The sequence below is a fragment of the Pieris rapae genome, chromosome 10 (assembly GCF_905147795.1).
Source record: "Pieris rapae chromosome 10, ilPieRapa1.1, whole genome shotgun sequence".
Taxonomy (NCBI): Eukaryota; Metazoa; Arthropoda; class Insecta; order Lepidoptera; family Pieridae; genus Pieris; species Pieris rapae.
The window spans coordinates 198,354-221,332 of record NC_059518.1 but is presented as its reverse complement, the minus strand read 5'-3'; the positions used below and the strand labels follow the sequence as shown (position 1 = coordinate 221,332).

General features: G+C 35.1%; 3 protein-coding genes across 5 annotated transcripts; all 3 read right to left on the bottom strand.

Annotated features, from left to right (window-relative positions):
- Nucleotides 1–696: 696 nt before the first annotated feature.
- LOC110996788 (serine/threonine-protein kinase STK11) lies at nt 697–7,433 on the bottom strand. Of its 3 annotated transcripts, none has more exons than XM_022264628.2 (6): nt 6,458–7,431; nt 6,145–6,330; nt 4,409–4,545; nt 3,624–3,812; nt 3,389–3,549; nt 697–2,842 (listed from the first exon to the last, which is right to left on the bottom strand). In XM_022264628.2, exons 1-6 carry the CDS (start codon nt 6,995–6,997, stop codon nt 2,721–2,723), a joined length of 1,335 nt encoding a protein of 444 aa, XP_022120320.1. In that variant the 5' UTR covers nt 6,998–7,431; the 3' UTR covers nt 697–2,720. The 3 variants fall into 3 exon arrangements, with proteins under 3 accessions (XP_022120320.1, XP_022120336.1, XP_022120327.1); XM_022264644.2 differs by having other exon boundaries at nt 2,770–2,906; nt 6,458–7,433; XM_022264635.2 differs by lacking the exon at nt 697–2,842 and adding an exon at nt 2,919–3,303 and having other exon boundaries at nt 6,458–7,433.
- A 2,278-nt stretch (nt 7,434–9,711) lies between these two features.
- Nucleotides 9,712–13,401, bottom strand: LOC110996894 (lambda-crystallin homolog). The gene is made up of 6 exons (XM_022264783.2): nt 13,271–13,401; nt 11,343–11,530; nt 10,898–11,088; nt 10,553–10,728; nt 10,272–10,436; nt 9,712–9,966 (listed from the first exon to the last, which is right to left on the bottom strand). The coding sequence occupies exons 1-6, from the start codon at nt 13,312–13,314 to the stop codon at nt 9,762–9,764; spliced, it is 969 nt and encodes a 322-aa protein (XP_022120475.2). The 5' UTR covers nt 13,315–13,401; the 3' UTR covers nt 9,712–9,761.
- Nucleotides 13,402–14,412: 1,011 nt separating this feature from the next.
- LOC110996872 (protein yellow) lies at nt 14,413–19,658 on the bottom strand. Its single transcript, XM_022264750.2, has 8 exons — nt 19,557–19,658; nt 17,556–17,989; nt 16,983–17,104; nt 16,563–16,789; nt 15,939–16,053; nt 15,201–15,281; nt 14,974–15,084; nt 14,413–14,616 (listed from the first exon to the last, which is right to left on the bottom strand). The coding sequence occupies exons 2-8, from the start codon at nt 17,980–17,982 to the stop codon at nt 14,476–14,478; spliced, it is 1,224 nt and encodes a 407-aa protein (XP_022120442.2). The 5' UTR covers nt 17,983–17,989; nt 19,557–19,658; the 3' UTR covers nt 14,413–14,475.
- Between the last annotated feature and the right edge of the window lie 3,321 nt (nt 19,659–22,979).

The window sequence follows — 22,979 nt, the reverse complement described above, 5'->3', positions numbered from 1 at the left end:
TGGTCATGAAAAAGAGGGGCAGAATTTCTTGCCCGCTGTTGCCCGCCTTTGACTTGCGAACTGGTAGTAAATGTTAATTTAGAATCATTTTAAGATCTTTTCTGTTGACGTTCATAAATGTACTTCGTTACCTAAAAGAATAAAGTTATTTTGAGTTTAAGTTTGATAAAAGTTACTTTCACAGATTCACCAACATCGCCCAACTCATATCCTATTCGTAGTAGTGTGCTGTTGGAAATCCCTAATTGTCTATAATGGACTATTAATAAAAGCACCGCAATCCGATGTGAAGGAAGAGGCTGCGGCAAAGCAATGACACTTCCGTGCATTGTGGCAATGTGAACCGGGTCGCCATTCGCGGGACACTTGCATCACGCCAATTATGTCTAGTGAACCCAGAAAGTTTAGTGTCTTAACGCTCACTTAAAACTTTGAGCGCCGTATTGCATAAACTAAGTGTTGAGGAGGTTTTAAAGATACAGGAAGCAAACGGATAGACTCATCTGATGTTAAGTGATACCGCAGCCCACGTACATATACATTTCTAGAAGGCTTTCAGGGCAGGAGTGGCTTTGAAGTTCGTCTCAGTAGCTTCTAAGAATACCTACGCTCTTTTCTTGAAGGACCCTAAGTGGAATTGGTTCGGAAATACCATATAAGGTTTTCTACTTCTAAGGTGGAAATAAAAGACCAAACTGTTATTTAGATATTTTATTTACAATATATTAATATTCTCTTTTATTCTGTTAAACATTGCTCAACATCAGTTCAGGCACAAATGAGTTAGAAGCAGAACAAATAAGGGAACGCGGGACCTCACTTTTCATCATTCACTACAACTATTTATCAACTAAGAGTTTAACTACGCCTTTGGCGAAAGGAGATCTGCGCAATAATCTCAAAAGTAATTGCCGAAAGACGCCCGTTTTAAAAACGACGAATTCCCCATCCCACCAATAAAAGTGTATATTTTATGAATCTAATCTAACAGTTATTTCGTTAACGGAATTGAAAAAGATTTTTCAAAATAGGTGGCTTTATAAACGAAAAGTCCTCACTTTTTCATTTAATAAGAGGTAAACAGGACTACTATCTTTGTAAACGCGTATCGGAACGGTTTGCAGTAAAAACCTTCACCTGAAATATCAATTTATTGCACAATTCAGCCGACAACATGTTTTTATTATCGACATTAGAAATACAATATATTCGGATAACCAGTGATCCGCTCATACCAGCGAAATGCCACATTCGACAAAACAACCAACGGAATTGCGTAATTATTGTGTGAATTAAAATTCGATAGAAATTCACGTTCATTGTTTGTGTTAATCGGGAGTCCGTCGCAGGACCTTTTTCAATAATTACGCCATTCGGTTCGTCATTTATCGTGGGCGGAAATGGCAACGTTCACAATAAATTCTTTTAATTTCTTGAAACGGCTGCTCACCGGAAAAGATATTCTTACAAAGGTAATATAAAAATATATATAAAAGTGAGGCCCGAGTACATGCAAACTGATATGAAATGCGAGTCTCAAAAACAAAGTATTGAATCTATTTTCGTAACGGTTTATTAATTTATTGTTACCAAATTTAATATTCTTATTGTTTGAAATTCAGTGTACCAATCTTAGAAGGCTTCTCGGACCGTCCCGATCGGCGGTATAAATGAAATATCCTCAAAAAACCACTGAAATTGTTATATTAATACCGACTACTTTGGTGGCGTTAAATTAACGGTTGAAAATATCTTAACAGGAGAAAGGATCCTTTTCGAGTTAAGATATTTTTCTTATCTACCTCAAAGGAAGTGATTGCAAACTTGTACTTTAGAATTCTATACATACACAAAATACATTTAATAATAAGATAACAACAATTATTTAAACTGAATAAACCGTGAATATTTTTTCGATTGAGGTCGAAACGCGTAATTTAAATACAAAGTGTCGAATCTAAAAATATACAATTATTGCAAAGCGGCAATTTTGTGGAAGTCGCATTTCACTACTGTTTGGCCAATTCCAATAACAATATTTTAATTAGCAAAACTAAGAACAGTTTAACGTCAGTCTTATTGAAATTGGCCGATCACAATAGCAACGATCGATCGATTAAACTATGCAATACTTTATTATTGTCTAATTTATTATAAGTAGCGGTAAGTAGATCGCGGACAGAGATTATACCTAAACATCATCGTGTCTTCTAAATAACTCTTCACAAAATACAATATTCACGAATGAGCGAGCGAACGCCAACTTTTTTAACGTGGAGATTTCGCCCGAAATGAATCCGATTTTTTCTTTTCTAAATTGAACTAGATATTTACAAAAACATGAATTGGTAGCATCGGTGGGACTCCTCGGCAAAATACGAACGATGAAGCGAAATGCGACTTCAACGATCTGCCGACGAAATGAAACGGGCTCATTCGTCTCTCGACCGCGGACACGGTCGCCGCGACTCAAGATTTTCAAAAATTAATCAATTGCAGGGTCGACACGATTCCAACCTTTTTACAATACACATACATTCGACAGAATTTTTAATTCCTAAATGAAATCTTCAGTTCTCTGAAGGTACTCGACGTCCGGCGCCGGACGTTCGCGATTAACTTCAAAAACGTTCAAAACACTGGCCGGACGAGAGTCGTCAAACAAAAATTTAGTAATCGCTAAGAAAACACAAGCGAACCCGACGCACTTCGGAGTACCATCACGTGAGGCGGCACGAGGGCAGACGCCCGCACGACGAGTGCCAGCGCCTCTTGGCCTGCCCGGACCCGCCCTCCGACAGCTCCGCCGTCGAGAGGCTCCCGGAACCGCCGCCGCCCAACTCTGTCGACGAGAAGGCGTCAGTTAAGTGAAGATGCCCACCCTCGCGAGGCATAAGCGTCTACATCTGCAATAAGCTGGCGATTAATTAAGAACTGCTCAAGCGGAGTGAGGCACTCGATCGTGTTACTGTTAGTACAGGGCCGCAGCGAAAATCGGATGAGTACCAACGATGAACCGCTATTTTCGGAATTGGCAGCGGAGAAGTCCAAATATGTCACCTCGGCCGCTCATTATAATTGTTCAGTCCAAATGTAGAATTAAAAAGACTAACACGACATTATTAGCCAAGGCAAACAAATGTTAGACGGGAGAAAGTCGTCCCGGCCGACTACGTGCTTCGGACGATCGGGTGGGAAATAGCGCAAAGGTGCTCAAAACTGCCACTCCCATGCTACGAACCTAACTCAACGAGCAAACTCTAGCGCGCACCGGGCCCACTATTGGAAAGTCCGATTCTGCATCTGCCGGTGACATGTGTGGACAAAATGAAACGTTAAAACCGGCATAATATACATATGCACGCGATGGACCCGTCGGAAGACTCACCGTGTCTCAGATCTCTCTCGGTGAAGTACTCCTGCGCGGACACGTAATGCCTCTCGACGAGGTAAGGGACGACGGTGGAGCTGTGCAACTCGTCCGACTTGCGGGAGCGAGGCTGCACCATCCTCTCGCCCGGCCCCAGGGGCGGGATCGACCGCACCCAGCTGGAAGCGCAAGCACCATTAGCCATCGACTCGACCGTATAATTGTCATTGTCAGTGTAGACGTCGGGACTCACTCGTGCCGCCTGATCTGCTGCACGGTGGGCCTCAGGTCCGGGTCCCTCTTGAGCATGTGCACCAAGAGGGCGGAGAGGGAGCTTCCGACGCACGTGGGCGGAGGAAGCGGTTCAGCCCTCCCGATGGCCTCCAGCAACCGATACACGTTGTCGCCCTCGAACGGATACCGCCCTGTTGTCATGTTGTATCTGAATTAGTGAAACATCGATTAACCGCCGGTTAATTATTTCTCTCGTTTTACATCAATTATTCATAAATATAATTATGATTGATGTTATGTGGTAGGTCTCCTGTAAAAGGAAAATTATTGGTAAAGCATGAGTATTTCCTGGGTGTGCGAAGATAAAGCAACGTAATCTCAATTGCCAACTCCATGTAATTAAGAAAATCACATAAAATCTGTGTCGTACTTTAGCTATAATTTTTGACACAGACGCATCTCCGCAGTATGCCCAACATGATACATTATGGTTTCATGAAATTCATCCTGTGATTCTTAAAATAAAATATAGGTCACATATGTATATTACATTTAAATTTTAAATATCTGACACATACAAATATATGCACAATAGAATATTATAAAAGATTTATTAGAATATTATGAGCATGTGAAGGACATGTGTTCATAAGCAATTTACAGTGTTTTTGTAAATTTAAATAGCTATTTTTAGAATATATTGACTATGATCCACAAAATAAATGTCATACAGTCTCATTCCAACTCCACCTGTCTGTAATAATTAATGTAATATGCATGCAATGGTTCATAAAGTTAACTCACAATGTGACACCACTACTCCATATATCAACTTTGGTGCCTGAAAAGGTCTCGGCACCATTCGCAATTTCTGGAGGTTGAAAGGCTGGTGAACCTTGTCCTGTATAGCATGTGTCTTGTGGTGAGAACATATCCAAAGCCTGAAAATATTGTATGAAAAAATATAGTCCTTAGTAAAAGCTCAAATATATTCTAAAGCCCAGGCAAGTCAATTTTTAATGAGCTCTAAAGTTTTTTGTTGCTGCAATGCATTCATATTCATATCTATAACATATTTTTTTAACAATTCTATTATCTTAATTTTTTAACTTTTATTTTAAACAACTTAAGTATACTGACAATATCACACAGAATAGTATCAGTCTCTTTGCCTCATACATAGTAATAGTAAATAGAAAAAAATATAAATTGAACTAAAACTATGTAAAATCTTACATTTAGCCAATCTATTCACATCATGTTGTAATTGTGTCAAGATAAAGTCAATCCGACCCAGATTTTATAATGGTGATAGGTAAATCATCATTAACAGTAAACTCTTAATGCTTGAAGTGTAAAAGTTTAAATTTCCATAAAGAAATAACTGAGAAACAATAATAGCATACTAGTTTAGATTTAAACATCCTTTGACAATAAATTAGAGAACACAGTGTATTATGCATAAAATAAACTGCAAACCGTGAAGGTTACAGCACACACATTTATAAACACTTTATTAAACTCAGTGAATTGTTGTGTTTATTCACAAAGATAAGTTTACTGAGCTTGACCCAAATCCGTCAATGCAATCAGATTCTTCATTAACAACACAATAATGTATTGTATACTTTAACTTTGCAAAAACATGAGGTAAGCACATGCCTAAAGATTTTTTATATTTAATTGCACATTGTTGTAACAATAAGAGCATTGACCTCCTAATGATAATACTTAATCACTAAAACAATTTTCATATCTATAGGTGTAAGCGTTATGACATAGTCTTAACCTACTATATTTTTTTTTTTAAGTTTTGCAAACATTTTCTTGTTTGTCTAAGATTTGTATCCAGGATAAACTACAGTAAATAAGAAGTAAATTTAAATAAGTAACTTCAGAAAAATTAAGAATTATCAGTCTTGAAATGCATAGTCTACATTAGTAATGTAGTAATGTAATTAAATACACTTCATATTACTGATATGTGTAGCAAAATGAAGTGTATTTAATTCCAGCGATTTGGCTGTAAATGCTTTTGTGTAGACATACAAAAATGACAAAAGAACTATGTTTGCAGAGCACAAATGGATAATAAGACTACATTGTGACTCACACTTGCAAAAGTATCATGATATGCATCTGTTGGCAAACTTATGAATCATTATATTTTAATGAGATCAGAATGAAGTTATACAATCTCATAAAAAACGAAATAAGATGTAATTTACGCATAAACTGATTTATATTATAAACTGAAAATATCAGTGACTTCCTAATAGCTAAACTAACAACAATGTCCAGTCTTTACTAACCTGTTTATTCATTGGATAGTTTAATACCAGATAAGAACTTGCAGACATGAATTACAGACATTATAAGAAATGGAAGAAATGGATGGGAAGAAAAAAAAATACTAAGTTCTTGACTTGAAAAGAAACTTTAACAACAAAATTTTGATAATAATCCTATTGGGTAGAATGATGCCTAGAATGAATTCTTTGTTCATCACTAATTAACAACAAAATATTTATTATATTTACCTCTGCAACTCCAAAATCAGTTATCTTTAATGTTTGGTCCAGTGTTAAAAGCAGATTTCCTGGCTTAATGTCTTTATGCACCACACCTTGTCCATGTAAATATTCTAAGCCATCAAGGAGCTGAGTAAAATATTCATGTGCTTGATGCTGGGGAAACTTTTTTCCAGGACTTGATTCTAACATATCCTAAAACATATCAAATGACTATCATTAGCATAATAATACTTATATTATATATATATATATAATATAAGTATGAGGTATGTATATATATGTATAAATATATATATAGATTCTGTAAGTATCTACTTACTTGAAGAACTCCAACACAAAACTCCATAACTAGATACATCTTCTGCTTTTCATCATTGTACATAACATCGACTAGTTCTATCACATTTTTATGCCTAAGTATTCGCAACAATTGAATCTCTCTCTGAACATTTTGTTCACCATTCGGGATCCTCCGCAACTTTCTTTTCTTTAATATCTTAACAGCACGCCTACACAAAGTCTCAGAATCTAACATTTCTTTAACTTTTCCATAGGAACCTTCCCCTAATATATCACCCATTACATATTTGCCTACCAATTTACACTTTTTTTTCTTGCTTCTATAAATTATATCAGCACTATCAACTCTATGAAAAAATAGGTTAGTTTGGTCTAAATTAAGATCATCAATTTGATCGTCGTCAAGCCAGGTCACGGTTTGTGGTTCTGGGCTGCCCTCCAAAAGAAAATTATCCTCGCTTTCTTGCGGTGCGATGATATTTGATACTTCAAATTCCTCATGGTCTACATCTGGAAGACTTTCACTGCTACTAATTTTTCTGCACATTCTTGGATCCATTATCTATTACAACAGGGCATTTGTAAAATTATTCGATGTTAAAACTAGAACTTTATAGTTGTAAAATAACACATTTTTCAAAATATATAAATCTCCTTCATTTCATCAATATAAATTTAAATATCTTTATAAAGCTAAATATGTTGTAAGAAAGAATAATATTATGAATGTGTAAATAAAAGGGATGAATGGTTCGTAAAATGAACAGCTTTGAGAAATTAAACAAAACCTCAAAAGTGACACTCAGCAATGACAACTTACAAGTTTCAAGTGCTAAACTCTGTCAAAGATCTAGGCCATAGAAATATTATTAAAAGAATATGTGCATAGATAACACAATGTCATAGTATGGATGTTGAAGCGAATCTATCAAAAGTATAACCTCTTTGTTAAAACTAGTCACCAATGTATTCGTTGAACTACCACGGAAAAACAAGTTATTTATTTTAATTTTTTTTTAGAGAACAGGGTGCAAACGGGCAGGAGGCTCTCCTGATGTTAAGTGATACCGCCGCCCATGGACACTCTCAATGCCAGAGGGCTCGCGAGTGCGTTGCCGGCCTTTTCAGAATTGGTACGCTCTTTAATTGAAGGACCCTAAGTCGAATTGGTTCGGAAATACTTCAGTGGGCAGCTGGTTCCACAGTGTGGTGGTGCGCGGAAAAAACTGCCTTGAAAAACGCGCAGTTGTGAAACAGCAGACGTCGAGGTGATACTGGTGGAATTTCGTATTCTGCCTCGACGTCCGATGATGAAACTCAACTGCAGTATTCAACCGAACAATTCCTCTGAACACTCTCCATGGCAAATGCGGTAGAAGATGCAGAGTGACCCCACATCTCTACGCAACGCCAAAGGATCAAGCCGCACGAAGAGAGATTGTTCGTCGATGATTCGAACCGCTCTTCGTTGAATACGGTCAAGTGGGAGGAGCTGGTACTGGAGAGCTCCAAAGGTGAGAACAGTACTCCATGTGGGGCCGAATTCGCGCTTTATATAGTTGCAAGCGATGGCCCGGAGTGAAGTACCGTCTCGCCTTCGCTCGCTCGCTATCCGATGAATCCAATGGCGGGTCAACAGAGACTTGATAGTTCCCCGGATATGAAATCAGCAGAAGGTCCAACAAAGACGGTTTTTGACCATCCAAGTCTGGTATTCGCGTTATCGCAGGGACCATTTGTGTCAGGTCGCAGGCTAAAGCAAAGTCGCAATTCAATTGTCAAAAGAATTAAAAATCAATAGGAATCAATCTTAAAAAACACGCAAATCTAATACTACAAGTAAATTTTATTTTCCCGGCTATAATTTTAATGACGTGGAATAAGTGATACCATGATGATCTTATGTTCCAAAATAAACGTATTTTATTTATTTTTTTATATTCATTTGTTTTACCGAAGTTCTACTATTAAATATTGCTTTTTTTTAAGATTAAGGGCCAATCCCTCCATATTTATATAATTTAATCTAAAAAGTTTGCATACTTATTACAAAAAAAACATTTCAAAGTTAAATTAAATTATTAAATTAATCCTGAAGTTTGATGCAGTTTATGAGTTCGTCAGTAACATTATTTTTTATTTTTAGGAATATATTTTTTTAGTATTTTACACTTTTATGTACCTTAGGTATATGTAAATACAGCAATAAAGGGTTTATTATTATTATAGTCCTTTCATGAATTTTATTTTAAATTCCTTAATCCTGTTAATGTTTAAGAGCTTATCCATCGCAGCAGAATCTTTGTCAATAGAATGTGCTCATAACCTTTAACAACCACCTTTTGAAAATCAGTGTAAATAACGTTGGTTAGGGTCGATTATAAATTGAGTATTCCGTCAAGTTAGATGTTGTTGATTTGTGTGCCATGAACCCATCATCTACCATTATTAACATGATTTATTGATTTAAGAACATTGTTTACTTCACATTTACTAACTCGGATACTTGCTGTTTACAAAGTTTGCAGTCAAGTTTTGAATATTCGTAATGTGCGCACAATTATCTGTAATATAAAATAATGGTGTGCAAATAGCTGAGAACTCCTCCATCTGGTGCAACGACATGGTTAAACGACAGATGCTTTGTACTTATTCTGAATGTAGTTCCAGTGTACTAATAGATGCAAGTTTAAAAACGATGAATATCAGTATTAATGTTAGGTCATTAGCCATAACTTAATATATTTTATGTTTGCATGTACTTTATTATGAAGCCTATATTCCACGTTCGACTCCCACTCAGGAGGTATATAAGTATTTTTTTTTTAGCCCAATCAGCACCACCACAAGTTTTGTGCTATGCGAGACACCATCTAGATTACTGTTTTAATTTTGTATGGTTGGAGGTTTTTATTATAAGTGTCATTGGTCATATATAAATCCTGCAATGTTCCGTTAGAGGCAGAGTCTGAATGCAGAACATCAAACTTTTTGGAGAGCTGATCTAGTGAGTGGAATCGTCGATGTCCAGTCACTTTCCGAGCGTCGTAGTTGTTTGGATTAATACCTGAAGCTGAACTTCGTCACCGGACGTCCAGGCGGAATATGAAATTCCACCCATATCGCTCGTCGGTAATTCAACAGCCGAGCGTTTCTTAGCATTTTATGCAGCACACAGTTCGTCATAACGTTCAGTGAGTAGACCGAATATTTGGGTGCTTTTTATTCGATAAAAATCTAGTGTATGTACAAAAACCAATAAAACCATCAAGGTTCAAGCCAATTCAATAATTTATTACATAATCAGAGTTAGTTTGTATGTATTATTTCTTGTATGTCTTTTTCATTTCGCTTTTAAGAACAGAGAGACGTGTTAGACAGGCATCACGCCACGCTCTACGTTCCTGCAGTTTCTCAATGGGAACTAATTTATTTAATTGTTCACAAATGCTTTCCGCACTTTTACATTCGTTCATATTAGGTATAGGGCCCGATGTTTTACTGACGTTGTATATTGTTTTTCCATATCTGTAACAGTTAAATTTGCATTTGACATAAACAAAACATAGCGGGGCACATTGGGTTATGGTGGGAGACTTTATCGGATAATAAACTTCATGCTTATTGAATTAACTCGAGTTTTTGAGGATAACACTATCATTGAGTGTAATACGGTTTTGTGAGTGGGAGACACTGATATGTATTTAATTGTCAGTTATCGATAAAAGGATGCAAAATGTATTTATCCCATATTTCATTACTCTAGTCATGATGAAATGTGGGATAATTGTAATGTGAAATACACAAATACGTTTTTAAATATTAGATCCTACCTTTCGACATAATTCTGCATTCCTTCAGCATTGAGATGAGCAGTTTCCAAAGAACCCAAGAAGGCGTACCGCATGCCCAAACCTTCAGAAATAACTTTGTCGATGTCCTCTACACTTACAACACTATCAGATACTAAACGCCAAACTTCGTTTAAAATAGCATATCTGAAAAAATTATGAATCTTTAATAGGTATATAGAACAGTCAAAAAATTTTAATTTAATATGGAAACTTAATAATATTAGAAAATGGCCGTTTAAAGTAAAATTGTAACTATTTACTGTATTCTATTGAGCACAAATCCATCAATTTCCCTCGACAGTACAATTGGCTCCTGCCCAATTTCCAACATAATTTCCTTTGTCTTCTTCGCTACTTCTGGCTTAGTCCATGGTGCTGGAACAATCTCTACGAGCGGGACGTAGTATGGGGGATTGACTGGGTGAGCTATTACCACCTGTAAAACCATCAACTTAATTGATTCGAAGGAACTCTTCGTGTAACTAAGCGACATTTTATCTAAATTTACATTTATTTATTGTATACATTTACGACAATATCGCGGGCGGCAAAAACGAGCAAACAAAGAAACACTGTAGAGTGTAGAGGTTTATCTAGATTCTTACCTGAGACCTGTGTTTCAAGCTTTCGGAGAATTTCGAGGGTAGTATACAACTCGTAGAGCTCGCAAGGATTGTATTATTGCCCACAACTTTATCTAGTTGTTGGTAAACTTTCTGTTTTAAATTTAAATCTTCTGGAACGCATTCCTGCACGTAAATCGAATCTTTTACAGCTGCACCTAACTCCGTTGTACCTTTAAAAATATTGCAAAAATAACTATTTGTTTTGGCATCTATTTCTCTGATCGGTTTGCTTTATTCAAGTACCTATATACGTGATAAGCCTTCTATACCTGTTACATTGTGATTTTTGGGCCAAAAATTTGGAAATGTCAGATTAGCTCACATGGTTTTTCTTCACCTCACTGGCTAGTATTGATTGTGCAGATCGCAAGAAAAATCCCTTCGAATGCGACGGTAATAGAGTAATATAAGAAATTCTGAATACCTTTAACACACTGGAACTGTTCTGCTGCCGTCAATGCACCACGAAGCAGACCATCTCTTTCTAAAGTCTCCAACTGTACTTTTATATCTGCGAGGGCATCCGTCACTTGCTTGGGAATGATATCATATACTGTCACTTGATATCCGACAGATGCGAAGAGCATAGCCCATGATCTTCCGATAAGACCACTGAAAAAACAGAAAAGAACCGAAAGGAATAAATTTTGTGTTATTTATCACTAAAACATGAACGAATTAGACTGAAACAATTTCATAAAATTTAACCAGTTCCAAACACATTACGATTGGTAAGTCTAATATCCTTTTTTTGGGTTCTAAAGATTTTTGTTGACGCATTTGATTCAACCACATAGATATGCTTTTAACTTGTACATCAATAATTCTAGTACTAATAGCAATACTTATCGCTCCATTAACTATCATCCATTTATATCAGCTTGTTTAAAAATAAATAAAGCAAACAAGTTTGATATTCAGTGATAAGTTCGCCATTGTTTTTGTAAACATTCATTAACTATGTAAATTAGAGATAGACATATCAGTGAAGTTGTAATAAATTACAAACGATATAATATCAATAAATAAACGAGTACATGACCTTTATCTTAATCAAATTTTATTCGTTTTCGGCGTGGCTTCAATGTTTTTATTTTATCTGTTTAGGTAACAATTAAGTGAGGGCCAGTCGGGAATAAATATATTAAAATTACTGTAATAATTAAGACTTAACTAAATACGATTATTTACTAGGCATTATTTAGCACGACAAAAACCTATATCATGGACTTAATACTAATTGAGAATTGAGCTGTCTGATGTTAGGTATCCGATCAGAAGCTAGCGATGTAGTTTTATTAATTGAAACTGTTGGCCTTAAGGGCCTTTACAGCTCAGCTCGGCCTGAGTGGTTTTTGTGTGACTTGAACGTACGAACCTCGGCTTGGGCCGGGCGGGTTGCTAAATCGCCTAAAGGGCAGGTCAGAAGCGCACTGAAGTGAGCCAAGGACGCAGTAAAGGTTCTAGTTTTTCTCCCTAATCTGATTATGGCTATTATTATTTTTGAGCGCGCGAGCGGCTTATATTTCGTTGTTAGCTATGGAAATTGGATCATCCGGATCCGTTAGAATGTGTCGGGGTCTCCTTCGAGCGTCTTTAGTTGGGAAGGGGTTAGTTCATGCTTTTACGCACCAACGGGTTGGGATGTTGGGATGCCTTGTGCCACGCCAAAGTGGCGTGCGGACGCCAACTTTATTCATTGGGCTATGGTAGCTATTGGTATCTGTTGTCCACTTCCTTTTATAATGGTGTTGCTTCAGAGGGGTACAGTGATATTGGTTTTGTAGGGCAAAGGGGATGCAGTGGATATGTAACTTAGGTACCTATGTTTATTTGTATCTGTCTATAACAAATATTTTACACACTAGGCAAAAGTGTGGTGATGATATTCCACGTAGGTATGGCTGATCTGAGTAATCTCATTCGATGTGTTTTGTATCGAAGGTAATCGAGAAAATTGCACTCGCTCAGGTATTGCATCGCTTGCGTAATAATGGCGGGGCACTTAAAACGTAATTTCAAAGTACTTCATCGTTGGAATTATTGATTTTGCCTGATTAATATATTGTTTTCATCAAAAGGAGATAAGTAGAGATACTATGTAGTTTGTGAAGCCTGCACATATACTCAATGGATACTTATAGCATACGTGCATGTAAGTAAGAAATTAAACTTAAACCCGATACCAAATTGGGAATTTTGCATTAGTGTGGACAAGTACCAACATTGCATTTTCTAAGCATTAAGACAGACTGAGGTAAATGCAATGCAATATTAATTTGTTATCAAGCCATATATTTCCTTTTAAGTAAGATCTTATGTTATTGTGTACATATTATAAAGGACACTGACCTTCCAAATATAGTAACCTTTTCTGTCTTAAAATTTGGCGCCATTTTGTTTTTGCACTTTGCCCACAGTGTTCCTTGGTTGTTGAGCGAATGCTGACTGACGTTGCCCTGTGCGATCGTTCTTATAAAACTGTCTTGTAACGTTATCTTCACCAGTAATGGTAAACTTTAACCTTACCAATGCTACTCACAATTACTTTATGGAATTAAGTAGCTAAACTTTGTTGATTTAATAATTAAGGAAATAATTGTGTTGATGGATATTTATATATATATTTGTACCTAATATATTTATTTCTGTTAACACATAGAATTTTCTATTATACCTACTCAGAGCCACTCAGAGGTTTAAGGATTTTTCATTCAAAAAGGACACGTCGTAAAAGGTTATTTGAAGGATAAATAATACAGCAGCTACAGCAATATTGGTTAAACGAGTAAATTATCAATATATCTTATATATAGATATTATCAATATTCAATAATATTTCTTTCTATGCTAAAAGATAAAAAAAAATAATTTAATTCAGCAATTTTTTTAGATTTATTTGCTCTAAACTACACGTGTTTCAATTAATGATCTTTTAGAGCCGTTATAACTGTAACACGAGTCAGATATTAATCGTAAGATTATCGTACAACATAATAACGAACATGCATACATTTTATAATTATTATATTGTCTTTAGTTTAAAGAAGATTATCATTTTCTCAGATTGTATTTTTCTTCAACCGATATAAATGCAATATTCAACTTCAAATGATTGTCAGCAATGTCTCTCGCTCCAAACGAAATAATATGTATGATTATGTTGTGTAATTCCTACATAGGTCATTTTACTTTATTTCTATTATATTTATGGATTCTTATCCTAGTCCTATATACAAACAAGAGTATTATCGCGGGATATTAAACAAAAGTAAGAGAGCGATAAATAATGTCATCGTAACGAAGGACGTATGTTGATGTTGAGTGCATTAATTAGCAAACAGGTCTACTATAAACGATGCACGTACTTTTTCATTTTTGTATAGGTATATTGACAATTTCGGTGAGCCTATAAACTACGTTTACAAATTAAATGGCAATTATTCGATTATTTATAGTAAAAAATTACACGAGTACACGAAAACAATTGAAAGTTTTGTACATTTAATTTTTATTGAATAGCAATACAAGTGCGTGTACACAGTACACAGATAATTCTACTGACAAGCAGTGCCCGCGATAGCATCAACCACCTTGATGCTGAATATCCTATGATTAACGGCATTCGGGTCTAGACCTTTGTAGATGAACCGCGGTAGTTTATCACTCAATATCCATAGAGTATCTTCGTAGTCAACCTGAAAAATGATATAAACTTATGCTATACAGTAATGGAATCTTAACAATTAATTTCAAATAAATAAGCCATATCTAGAATTCAATACTCGCGTTAACAGTTTACTAGCCATATAAAAACTATGCCATATAACTTAAAAAAAAAAAATAAAAAAAAAAAATAGGAGTTGGATATAAAGAACAAGCTTTGGTACTCTCTACTTATTATTGGCTATTGGCCTGTGAATTTGTCAGCTAAATGGCGGCAAGGAAACCGGTTGGCTTTTAAAATATTGTTTACGTTCCATCCGCATTGCACATAAAAAATAAATCGCATCTCGGCTTTACCCACGTCAATTGTATTAATGAGTGAACTTTACCTTAAGGTCGTTGGGGAATTCGAAGAGTTCGGGGTCTGATATTATTAACGGGTTGGTGTCCGGTGTGTACGGCTTGTTTGAATTCCAGCAGCCAACGCCATCACGGTTAACCTTGTAAAGTTCATTTTTCAATTTAATGGTACAATTAAGAAAAACTTAGTTCTTAAACCAGGCAACTGCTGGATAATATTGAATATTTGAATAAAATCGTACAAAACAGATCTCACCTGCGTATAGAACAGTACGTGGGTCTTAGGGTCATAGTAGTTGGCTGAGGCTTGTGTGTTTGCACCACGGTCACCCAATAACTAGAAACGAGATAACAATGGAACACTAAAGTTATTTTAAAAGCATATGAATCAAACAAATTATTAAAAAGTAAATTAAGGCCACTGAGACCTCAGAAACCTTCGACAGGAATTTCAACTTATAATTATGTTTTGTGTTGCCACCAATTGAAAATCCCCAAACTATTAATTAATATAAACGGTACGTATTTTATAAGTACATAATTTTTTTATCTTTATTTATCTGTGTATTGATATTTGTATAAATATTTCGCGACTCGACGAAAACAGAGCAGAATGCTTGATGTTGAATGAAATTCCATAAAACGAAGGGTAGTCTTCGTGAAGTCAAGGAAAAGTATTTTTATGTGTATGAACTACAGGTAAATAATTTCTTGATAGTGATTAAGTTTGAATTAATTACTTCAGGCAGAACAATGTGCGTGATTCTGCGTTGTTAAGATAGGGAAGCGTCTGACGACCATTAATTAGCCTTGAAAAGTAATGTGCTAATGGCAATACAAATTTCTAACAACGTTTCAATTTGCTTTGTTCGGAAAGGACTGAAAATTTCTCCAAACGCTCCTATAATTTAACAGTCATATTAATGATATCTCTATACTTAACTTCAATTGGCTTATTCTTTATATATATATAAGAATAGTCCTCATGACGTACCTTGAAATCGTGGAATGCTTCCGTTTTGTCGATATGAGTGTAGTTACGGAGCAGTTCTGTCGACACACAAAATTCCTTGGTGCTGGAGAAAGCATGGAAGAACATCGTGCGGTATCTGAAAAATATATTCGAGTTAGGCAAATCATGCAAATATCTAACTGTGAAATCTGTGTGATAAGTAAATAACTTAATTTACCGCAACCAAGCGTCCGGTCATTGTCATGTTATTTCGTCAACCTGTTTACGGGTATTTGCAAGTATGTTTATCGTAATTTTAAAATCATTTACTAGGTAGATATAATATGAAAAAATATCTCAGGCCTTGCTTACAATGACTGGAAAGTAAATCATATAGGTGTTTTAATATTAAACAATTCACTGTATCCATAATTAATACCAATAAATGTATACTCGAGGGCAATAAAACAGTTAGTGACAACCCATATACATACATTATATCATTGTTTAATATATAATAATACTATGATTATTGAAACCACGAGGGTTCCTTATGAGTTTACTATTTACCCTCGTAGGGTGATCCGTACGAACTACATTAAATTCTTTGGAAGCAGTAACGGATAACAATTAATCTGATAAATTACACAAATTGTTGTAGTTTACCCATTTTCTCTGGGTTCAGAGAGAGCCAATCCGAAAACTCCATCAGTCCAGTGGAATTCAATCCCACTGACGTTATACGAGCCAGCGAGAGGTTCGAAGTGGAAATAGTGATGAGACACTCGCCATGAGTCGTTATCCTTCAAGCTATACACCACCACACCATACCCTCCTAAATCTGGTACATAGGCGAACGCGTTGTCACATGTGTCCTTGTCCACGTCCACTACCTGAAGTGCACGACCATCAAAAAATAAAAACATGAAAAAATAAAAAAAAATATGCTTGCTGAGTTCGCTCCTCAGCTTGTGTACCGGTAGTTCTGAATAAGTACTTTAGAGTACAAATTGTAATTTAGCCTTGTAACAAGTTACAAACATCATGTAATATTTTATAAATTACATAATACTTGATATTACGTACCACATTTGCAAAGAACGAATCCTCTTTCATGTCCCCAACTTTGAAGAAATAACGGTGAAGAAGCTGGTTCGTATTCAAATCGAATATCACCAACGATGGACCGGCAACTTGGTTTGGTGAACCTTTTCAAGAAATAAGTCATTTAGAAGAAATGTAAATCGCCATTTTGCTAACGAAACCAGACGGCCAATTAAGTTTCGAGCGATTCAGGATTTAGTAACCCAAACCAGAAAATAAGCCGTTAATAACTACTGCTGGTAATGATCAACAAATCCTCTGCAGTCGTGCCTAACCTTGATTTAACTTTTAAAAAAGTGGGTGACTGCGTAATTGCGGTTGATCGTGATCTAAGTTGCGCAATAAATCAAGATCCCATGGAGGCATACCTATCGCCATTATCGAAAAATATACCTGATACATAAGGCTTTATTTTTGCGCCCACTACGTCACATATTATGAAGTCGCATTATTAGCTTATGTAACAGTGTACAAAATATAAATCTTTATCTTTCTACACGACAATGTCTTTTCATTGTGAAATAGCTTTCTACATCTGTTGACAAGGCTGCTCACCTAAAATATCTGCTAGGCCAGAGTCCATAACCCAAAGTCGGTCACAAGGATCCACAAATACCCTGAACACTGAAATTATCGAACTGTTCGATGGCAGTTCCTTTGCTGTATCCGGGACGTAATTATCTTTTAAGGACGGGTATGGCTTGAGCGGCTGGTCCTGTGGCCCGTCAATATCTACGTAATTAAGAGATGAAGCGACACCGTTCTTCCACCTGGGTACTGTTACAAAAAGCTTGTTCTTCCATCTGGCTAAGCCTAAGGGAAGGTTGTTGGCCTGGACAAATGACCCATCTGTAATTGCAGAAGCCCGTTGTTCTGGCGAGTCCCAGGCATAGTCCACCAGCTTCCATGCGAATCGTAATTCCGGAGTTACCGCTTTACATCCTACTATCGCAGTAATTGCTAAGAATAAAATTGCTCTCATTTTCGATCTGAAACAAAGAGTGTGAGACATTTTTGGCAGTTTTTCATAATGTTTTGTCATGCAATTATATTTATTGTTTCGTAAGCATATTGTATGCGCATTACATTTTATTCCCACATCTCCGTAACAAGACATGCTCTATGTGATCTTTAAATTTAATTAATAAAAATTCCTTTCATTATTTGCCCTTTGTCTAGTGTCATCTAGTGTAGAATTACTAATACTAAACAATGAAGATGGTTTTTCAAAAATATAAACTTAATGTTAAAGAAATTCGGAAAAGTACAATTAAAATCTATTTTAACTAATAAATTGGTCATACTATCTCTATGTTTGCTGATTGAACATTTATTGGGATTGATATTATCATTTTCAAGGAAATCATAATTTAAGGCAGGCTAAAACCTGATTGTGTTATGATGGAGATCCATAAAATATACATTTTATTATTTATTGTCAAAGTTTAATAACCGCTTTTGACGCGAGTAACGGAGTGAATTTAATTTTTTTTTTAAATATAAACTGTCTATTCGGTTATTGTGTAGTGCGTCGTGGTGACTTATTTTTCGTAAATCGTACCTACTAAGTACTAGTTATCTTTCACAATCGAACCAGCTTTGTTGATCGCTTCAGAAAGGAAAATAATAAACGTTGCACAAACGTTGGTTATGTCTATTGTTATGTGGGCTTTTAAGTTTTGTAAAAAGATAAAGTCACATACAGCAAGGTTGCAGATCAATGCAGTACTTAAAAATAAAATAAAAAAAACTTTAAAAACAGTGGAAGAGAGAGTTCTTCTCGTCTGATCTACACACTTGGTAATAAATATTGGTAAAATTTAGAGTCTTTTCCTCAATTGTTCAATTAATAAACCTAATTTGACTTGACTTGGAAGAAGAACCTAATGAATTTAATTACAAACTCCTGTGTGGTGGACAATGTAATGTAATATAATGGAAATTAAAAAAAATAATTACAAATAGATAGCCTATTATTGACATGTAAAAGAGAATGTTAGCAAATCATGAAGTAGGAGAGTTTTTGTCGCAGTGTCCAAGGCCGGCAGGTGCTTTGAATACGATACTTAATGAATTCAAATAGAGACCAAGTCAGGTGAGGTGAGGTACGTGCCTATGGAAGTCGCTATAGTGATAAATAAAATCAATCGCCTAGTGGCAATGAATTATGTCTGAGCTCAATGCATATGAGGTCACAACTTAAAGCTCTGCCTCGATTGTTGGCTTTGTATCAACAGTAATTTATGCTAAAAAGGCTACACGGTGGTTAATAATGTGTTTATTGATCCTGAAAACAATTTATTATTTTTTTATCTTTATTTTATTTTATTTCTTGTGTTAATTTTATTTTTATAAAATTTAATATAACTAGAAAAAACCTACATGATACAAATACTAATAATACTAGTTACTAGTATAAATAATATTATTTATTCAGCTCACTTTATATAAGGCTTTTCAAAAACGCTTCCTGGGTACAGTTTTTCGGTTAAAATATTGAAAGCTGGCCTTGGCATATTTGTAGTAGTAGTGTTTAAACGTAATTAAATGACTTACATGCTATGTATTGGTGAGGTAAAAGGTGCCCGCGACTGGTGTAACGGCACCGCCAGCACTGACTAAACAGTTTGAGGTCTCTCGAGCCTTTATATTCACAAGCTATAACGTAAACAATAGAAATTTATTTATTTTTTGAGCATATTGTCTTTGGTCATTCTCATGGATTGAAGATACCACGTACCCACCAGTGCACGCGAACTTATGGAGATTTACGATTAAGACATCAATTCAGATCTCGTCTTTAACAAAAATCAACAAGCTTGTGCATTTAATCTCGATGAGATGATAAAAAATATTTGTACGATACCTAAATAATGCGTATAGCGTATTGTACGATATCTATATATGCATTTTTGGTACCTTCGATAGATTTTTCTCACATAGCAACCTACCTCAATAGTTGTGTCGATAACTATGGGATTTTCCGCGTCAGTGTTAAATATAGTTTAATACCTGCTTTAGCGGATACGTCGATCATAGGATGAGCCTTGAATTATCTGCATCGAATTTACAACATGTTCTGTCGCAATGAAACTTGACACAGTAAACAGTTACGTTGGATAATATAAGTAATCATTTAAATCGAAATATTGGATCAAGTCCCTTTTACACAACAGTCTAAATAGTGATGACTAAGGTATAACAACTACCGGACAATGATTACATCAATTTAAGTAGAATCGACTGTAAAGAACTTGCGAACTGGTATTTAATGTATGAATTAATTTAATTTTTTGACATTCTTGTTAAGTGTACTTGTTTACCTAGATGAAGATATTTTGATTTGATTTGATAAAGGTATGAAATAAAAAAGTACACCTACAATTAAAGTATTCATCAAGTTGCTTTACAAAATTTGTGTTTTCCACGAAATTTCCAATTAGATTCGGTAGTTTGGCTTGATATACTCGGTTTGCTTCTGATAACCTTCGACCATCCATAATATATTTTGTTTTGTTTTTGGTGATCTTAGAGTTAGAGTTATGCAGAGAGAAAATTCTGTATTAGAAAAAGAATAAAGTTTATTTAAAACTAATGTAAGTAATTGTGTTGAATTTTTATATGCATACCTTAAAATGTTGAGGCATCTTTGTGATAAAGCACGTTCAAGCAATTCCAATTTGTAAACGAAATAACGGATTTCTTAAAAAAGTTCGGTACGTAGGATGAGAATTCCATAGTTCTGTTTGACATTAAAGCGACACTAAACCGACAAAATAACGTACACAGCCCATAGCACACACCGCAATTTTAACTAATTTCGGCAACTTAAAAAATACTTCTTATTAGGAGTTTACGTGGAGTTTACAGTGCATATTATGGCATAAATATATGCTATTTTAGGAGTTATTAAGTATTCAAGCTGTTACAAACATAATTAAATGCTTCACGCGAACAATAAAACTATGATGTGTGTGCTTTCGTGATTTTACCTTACATGCAATACATATAATTAGTCATTGTTAACTTATAAGCCGGGTGTGACATATATAATTAATGGAGAAATCATTAAATGAAATAAACGTTAACAACTTAATGTAAATATCTACATCTAATATTTATTTTAACAAAGACGTTCGTTTGTAACGAACTAATCACAAATCTACTGGAAATATTACAAAAATTCTTTCTCTGGTACTTTAATATATTTTCAAAATATTAAAACGGTGCCGGAGCAACAAGTTAAGGATGCAAAGGACGCATGCAGGATGCGTATGAAGAAATAAAATGTTACGATTGTGAATACTAGATAAATAATAAGGAATTAAATCTGGATGATACAACTGTACTTCTTGGAATCATCATGGATTCAAAACTTCAGTGGTCCCCTCATATCAACGGATTGGTGAAGAGTTTGTTAGGCAGCTTACGCGGTAAAAAAAATTCGCTCCCTGACTGATGCCGATACAGCTAGACTTGTTTATTTTAGTTACTTTAACAGCTTAATGACGTATGGCTTATTATTATGGGGTCATGCTGCTGATGTCGAAACTATTTTCTTCCTGCAGAAGAGGGCTATTCGTGCAATGTATCATTAAAAATTTATCTATGAGAGATAAATTCAAGGAAATTAATATATGTACTTACCTTTCCCTCGCAATATATTTATGAAAATATTACGTATGTATACAAAAATAGTGAGAAGTATACTAGAATAGAACATACGCACAATGTCAATACAATATGTCTTCTTTCCCGATGAGTAGGGATGTCTACAGGTTCGAATTTAATGACGTGTAATAAGTGATACATTGATGATCTTATGTTTCAAAATAAACGTATTTCATTTTTATTTTATAATAGAACGGTCCCAAAATTTTCATGTTCGTCGAGTAAAATAATAGATGTGAGGCCCGTGTGTGAGGTCGTATTCGTCGATTCCCAGTTCAGCAGGTGAACAGTCTTATTAAACTAGTAGAGTAGAGTAGTAGAGAAGTTGGAATGATATTCCGAAGTTGTTCCGAAGTAGGAAGCACCTGTTGCACCAACAGGAACAAGTTCTTCATCTACCTCGCATACAACCTAGTGGTATTCGAAGAAACTCTTTTTATTCACAGTTTTATACCTCCTAAGTGAATTACAATTTACAAATAGCTTTTGACCATTCAAATCAAAACTTTGCCGAACTATTAAAAGTCAGCTGAGATTGCATAAAATTCGTGAGATTCAACCACTGGCCGTGACTCGCGGACAGATTATAATCTAAGCACTACTTTTAAGTTCAAATAAATTATAGGTTTACCAAAAATGTAACGCTTACTGAATCAAAAGTCGTAATTATAACAGAAAATTACTAATTGCTAACAAAGACATTTCTTTATAATTAGTTCCTGTTATAAAATTATTACGTATTTCCTTTTTGTAGCCACAAATATCTTTATGTTTTCGCGATAGCTCGTCTTGGGTTCGATTTCCGGCAAAGGATTATGTGTGTTTGGATACATACAAATACACATAGAGACCTTTACTGTGATATGTTGCATTATTATTCTGTAAATGAAGCTATTTTAGGTTAGGAAATAAACTGGGAAAAATATCTTTATTTAAAAACTTCATAGCTATAAAATAGGAATTTCTTTTATAATGGCTCTGTAAAAATATAAACAAATGTTCCAAATACATATGTTTGAGTAAACTTTCGTTAACTTCATCTTCTGCAGATTCGTTGTTATCGCTGCGATGTCTTCACAAAAATTAATCAGAGTTGCTTAGTGGATAAGGTAGCAGACAGAGATGCCTGATTGTAAAGACATACTGGTTAAAACTATTGGTTTTTGGGATAAAAACATTAAATTATGAATTTGAAATATACTCTTAAGGAAAAAAATATATTTCTTAATTGATAAGTATGGCAATGCGCTTTTTTCTAATTTCTTGGTCGTTTTTTGGACTTTTGGATTAAAATTATAAGAATAGGAG